The sequence below is a fragment of the Bombina bombina genome, chromosome 3 (assembly GCF_027579735.1).
Source record: "Bombina bombina isolate aBomBom1 chromosome 3, aBomBom1.pri, whole genome shotgun sequence".
Classification (NCBI taxonomy): Eukaryota; Metazoa; Chordata; class Amphibia; order Anura; family Bombinatoridae; genus Bombina; species Bombina bombina.
In genome coordinates this window covers 851,089,551-851,095,340 of record NC_069501.1, presented here as the reverse complement: position 1 = coordinate 851,095,340, position 5,790 = coordinate 851,089,551, and the positions used below count along the sequence as shown (strand labels likewise).

Below are 5,790 nucleotides of genomic sequence, written 5' to 3'. Positions count from 1 at the left end.
TGAGCTGTGATTGGCAGGCTGCTGGGGACGTGCTAACAAAATTACTCAGTTTTTCTCAGCCAATCACAGAGCAGCCAAACCATGACCGGGCAGCTGTTAAAGGGGGCGGTGGACAGACAGCCTGCCAGTCCATTTAGAGAGTAACATAGAAAGCATAGGAGGGGTTGTGATAAGGGTGAGGGGGGAATAAGTACGAAAACATTTGGAATAAAAACAAGACATAGAACGAGAACAACAAAAACTCAATCTAACGACAGAAATACTGCAAATAAGTAAGCAAACAAAACCAACGGGGAAGAGGAAATCTACGCTCAATCCGATTTCTCCTGTAGTGATTGTGCAGCAGCCATCTCCTCCGTTACTTTGCGCACCGGTCTGTTGTATCACCTTTCTTTTATGGTTGTTTGTTTTTTTGTGCCACCAGCACCTCCTCCCCTTTTTTGCAAGCTTCCTCCAAACCCTCCTCCTACTCTCCCTACCCCTCCTCCCACCGCACCAAGCAGCAACTTAAAGAAAGAAGAAGAAGAGAGAGGAGCATCTGCCGCACGATCCTTCATCTGGGGGGAATCCGAACTAAGTTCCCCGACTGAGACCTAACAGAGATCGAAAGAGGAGGAGGGAAATTTGGATCCATATCATGAGAAAATAGCAGCAGAGCATAGGACTCATTTTAACGCGCACAAGCAGCAAGGACCCTTCTTTACCATGTGTTTTTATGCTACACTCACCGTATTAGGATCTACAGAAGAAAGAGGACACAACTTTTATTGACATTTTTATCCATAAACTATTGTTGTTTCTGCAGCTTATTCTACTGGACATTTAATGGTCTAAGGACGCTGCAGTTGCTCCGGGAGGTTTCTGCAAGTCCGCCGGCTGATACTGGAGTGTTTGGGATCCAGTGAGGATGCTGCTGGACGCCGGCCCCCAATTCCCTGCCCTGGGTGTGGGCACCTTCGCCCGGCATCACCACCACCATCATCACCATCACGCTGCGGCAGTAGCAGCCGCTGCCGCAGCCGCAGAAATGCAAGAGCGGGAGCTGAGCCTGGCGCAGAACAGCTTTGTAGAACCGGCGCATATGGGAGCCTTCAAGCTCAACCCAGGCAGTGGTTCTGGAGGTGGCAGCGGCGCAACTAACGGAGGAGGAGCTGGTGGAGGAGCCGGGGCCAACGGATCTCACGATTTGTCCCCACCGGGCCAGAGCTCGGCGTTTACTTCCCAAGCTGGTTACCCCTCCTCTGCCCTGGCACCGCATGCCGCCTACACGGGCGCTGCCTCTTACAGCCCCCGGGACTTCTTGTTCCGCGGTCGCGGATTTGCAGAGGGCCCTACAACTGGCACTGGAGGAGGTCAGCACGGCTTATTTGGCCCCCCCACTGGCAGCCTGCACCATCACCCGCATCACCACCAGATTCCGCATGGAGAGCACCCGCAGAGCCACCTGCTGTTCCCTGGCATCCATGAGCAGCATGCAGCGGTCTCACAGAATGCCCTGGGCGGCCAGATGCGGCTGGGGCTGCCAGGGGAGGTGTTCGGTAGAACTGAGCAGTACCGTCAGGTGTCCAGCCCCAGAGGAGACCCTTATACCACAGCTCAACTACATAACCAGTATGGCCCCATGAACATGGGCATGAACATGGCTGCCCACCATCATCACCACCACCACCCTGGGGCCTTCTTTAGGTACATGAGACAGCAATGTATAAAGCAGGAACTCATCTGCAAATGGATTGACCCAGAGCAGCTCAGCAATCCCAAAAAAAGCTGCAACAAGACTTTCAGTACAATGCACGAACTGGTCACCCATGTGTCAGTGGAGCATGTAGGGGGCCCAGAGCAGAGCAACCACATCTGCTTCTGGGAGGAGTGCGCCAGGGAGGGAAAGCCCTTTAAAGCCAAATACAAACTGGTCAACCACATCAGAGTGCACACTGGGGAGAAGCCTTTCCCCTGCCCCTTCCCGGGATGTGGCAAAGTCTTCGCCAGGTCGGAGAACCTTAAGATTCACAAAAGAACGCACACAGGTAGGTGCTCATCTCTTATTTATTTTTCACTAACGACTTCTACATTAAATATGAACACTAAGTGGTCATTGCAGAGCTTTGCATGTTATGTATCTAGTAGCCAACTGCTTAAAATTTTTAAATATGCATCGTCTGATTTTTAATCCAGTGTCTGAGCTGATAATCGGGTACAAATCAGAATTAGTAAGCCCATCATTTGTGTTTCTACTTTGTTCACCTCTCGCTTGGGCAGTTGATTGGCATCTGTGGTTAATCGGTTTTAAAGTTAGTAATTTGTATTTTTGTGTAGTTCAGTATAGGCGCTTTAGTTTTAGCCTAGGTATTTATTGGTCTATAATCTAGCATTCATATATCCAAATGGGGTGTCCATTATTTTTTATATATCTATATATAATTTTGAAGTGAATAGGTTACTTTTCTATCCAGAAGGTATTTGGTTATTCCATACTGTCTTCATATATTTGTAAATTGTTCGTGAAAATAATTATCAAGTTAGTAGCACTCTTATTTTTTCTATAATGGGGGAAATGTATGTTTTCTCCTTTGTGCTAAAACCGGGTAGGTCTTACATTTCGAATAAAGTCACAAAATATTTACTTTAGGAGGAAGGTATATGTGAGGTCTATTGTAAAGTCTTGGGGTGTTTTAGGTGCCAGACAAGATTTAACAGGGTTTAAATTAAGGGGCATTTCATTGCACGGAAAGTCCACATTAAATTCCTTGTATCTGAACAGATGTCTCTTAAAAACAATTTAGGTGCTAATGGAATTTAATGCTAAGTGGATTCCCTCCAAATGGTGGATATTTGAGTTATCACACCTCTAAATTGCTCCAAACAGCATAACATTTGGATATCTGGTAACTAGGGGAGGTTGTGAAAATCAAATGAATGCATTTTAAATGCCTATCCTATTTACAAGCTGCTTGTTTACCCCACCTGGGCGCATAAGCAAAACTATTCTTCTTAAATCATTTGTTAATGAAGGACAATTAACATATCTTTTGAAACCTTGGAGGAAGCGTGATATTTCCACCCCACTTTGTATTTACCCGAATTTCTGCTAAATAACTACTTTAGTGAGGGTTTTTCATGTGCTAATAGGCTACAATGCAGAGACTAAAATGTTAACATTTTCTTCAGAATATTACTGTTGCTACAGCACAAAACCACCATTGTTTTTTGTAAATATTTTATATCATTTTATTTTTTTAAATTAAAAGTGAAACAAGGAGATACCAATATATTTGTATTTTATTTTTTTTACTTTCATGGAATGGTGGATTTTTAATCTCGCGCTTTTACCACTAATGTAAATTAAATGACTATAACCAATTTTGTCAACAGGAGAAAAACCATTCCAGTGTGAATTTGAAGGCTGTGATAGACGTTTTGCCAACAGCAGCGACAGAAAGAAGCACATGCATGTCCACACTTCAGACAAGCCCTATCTGTGCAAGATGTGTGACAAGTCTTACACCCACCCCAGCTCCCTGAGAAAACACATGAAGGTAATCATCTGCTTTTAATGAAATCTAGCAGAACACAGATTTGTGTAAACACAGATGAAAGCACCTTGAAATCTTATGTAGACAATATACATCACTTGGCTGTATAAGCTTTTGCAATACAAATAAAATGTGTTTTTTTTTATATATATCTATATCCTATTAACAAAAAAGTATGTTAGAACTGGATATTCATTTTATTTTATTTTATTTTATATTATTTTTGGGGGGGGGGGTCCAAGACCTAACCTAAATCCATTTCAATATTTAATATAACATATTTAGTTATATGTGCTATTTGTTAAACCGCCTTAGTTTTCAATGTAACATTTCTGTTGGAACAAGTGTAAGTAATATATTAGTGATGGACTCAGAGCTTAGTGGCTTTAGGGGAGATTTATCTGACAAGTTGTAAAATTGTATGAAATAATTTGTACAAATTCCCACACGTGCATATGGAGAATTAATACAGAAAATGTTAATCTTTAGAAACCTGATAGGCCCTGTACTATAGTGATATATATTTTTTTTATATATACTATAATCTAGCTGTGGCCCAGTGTTTATCATTATATTTTTTTTTATTTCAGGTGCATGAATCTTCACCCCAAGGTTCTGAATCTTCCCCAGCTGCCAGCTCTGGTTATGAATCCTCTACCCCTCCAGGCCTGGTATCACCTAGCACTGAAACACAGACCACCAACTTGTCCCCAACGGCAGCCGGGGTGTCTGCTGTACACAGCGTGTCAGGTGGGGCAGGGGGAGCTCTCTCCTCAAACTTCAATGAATGGTACGTCTAGGGGCCCCTACTAGCTCCTATAGGACACTTGAGAAGCCAACAGGGACATTGCAGGAACCTAAATTCACCAGCCAAGCGGACACTCCCATGTGAGAATGATCATCAGCACCAGCAAGGATTACATACAAAAACGCTGCAAATGATGTACAAAAAAGCATGAAGATATTATACACCAGAATCTATTTATTCCTCCCAACCCCCAAATATGAGAACTGTTTTACTCTTGACCTACACCAACATTTCCCTTCCCCTATGTATATAGACAATACCTACAGGCAGAAGCTAAAGGCAGTTTCTTCTTTGTCTATGACTTTTATACCGCAGTAGATGCGGTTTTACAAAAACAGACGTTGGTTTAATCTCCAATTTCAAAACAAAAATAAGATGAGACTTGTCTCTTTTGTATTGTGGTATTAAGTATTTGTGTCCTTTTTATTAAGGAAGCTTGATTGTAAATTTCATGCAACTGGACTGGGGAATAAAAAACTGTGCCAAAGTCTTTTTTTTTTTTTTTTTTTTTTTTCCATCCATCTACAGCAGACATTTATACTAAAGGCTTGTGAATGTACTTTATGTTAACAGTTTGTGATGTTTTGTGCTTTTGCAAGTTCAACTTGTTAGTTACTGTTTGAAAGACTGTGGGGCATCTTAAACTAATGTGCAGTTAGCTTTTACCATATCTACAGCCTTCCTCTTGTAAATATTTCTTACCATATTTATCCATTTGTAATTAAATTATGGTATACACTTGCTACAGAGGAAACACTATTTATAAAAAAAAAAAAAGTTTCTTAACTATAAATATGTACAATTGTGAGCATAAATTGTTTCAGATTTTTTTTATTTGAAGTGGTTTCATCATTTCTTTTTGTGACATGTTTTGAAAGTAATGCATATAGACATTATAATAAAATGTGTTGAAACTGCAAACTCCATTCTTTTTCTCTTCTGGATAGTATATGGAACTGAATTTACAGGTAGTTCAGGGATGTAGTTTTATATTAAAAAAAAATAAAAATATTTTTCTATTTGCTAATAGTAATCCAACAAGAAACATCAGTTAATACTTGTTTCTGTGCTGATATATGAAACATCAGATATAAGCTCTGTCCCGTTACAATATGTATACTAGTCAACTAAAAATAATATACCTGATTTAGTTGAATTTCTTCAAGTGCAGGATACCCACATGTTCTAACAAAACGTAAAATACAGCGTAATTTAAAATGAAAAGATTTGCTTAATTTAAAATACCCACTGTGTATGAACGTTATGTACAGGGTATCTATTTATCTGTATGTATGTATATATGTATGTATATATATATATATATATATATATGTGTGTGTATATGTATGTGTGTGTGTATATATATATATATATATATATATATATATATATATATATATATATATATATATATATATATATATATATATATATATATATAGTGTGTCT

The 5,790-nt window shown here is 40.0% G+C and overlaps 1 protein-coding gene across 1 annotated transcript; it reads left to right on the top strand.

The window, feature by feature from the left end:
- The first annotated feature begins 552 nt into the window (after positions 1–552).
- ZIC2 (Zic family member 2) lies at positions 553–5,156 on the top strand. Its single transcript, XM_053704915.1, has 3 exons — positions 553–2,027; positions 3,373–3,536; positions 4,124–5,156. Exons 1-3 carry the CDS (start codon positions 908–910, stop codon positions 4,331–4,333), a joined length of 1,494 nt encoding a protein of 497 aa, XP_053560890.1. The 5' UTR covers positions 553–907; the 3' UTR covers positions 4,334–5,156.
- Positions 5,157–5,790: the final 634 nt, after the last annotated feature.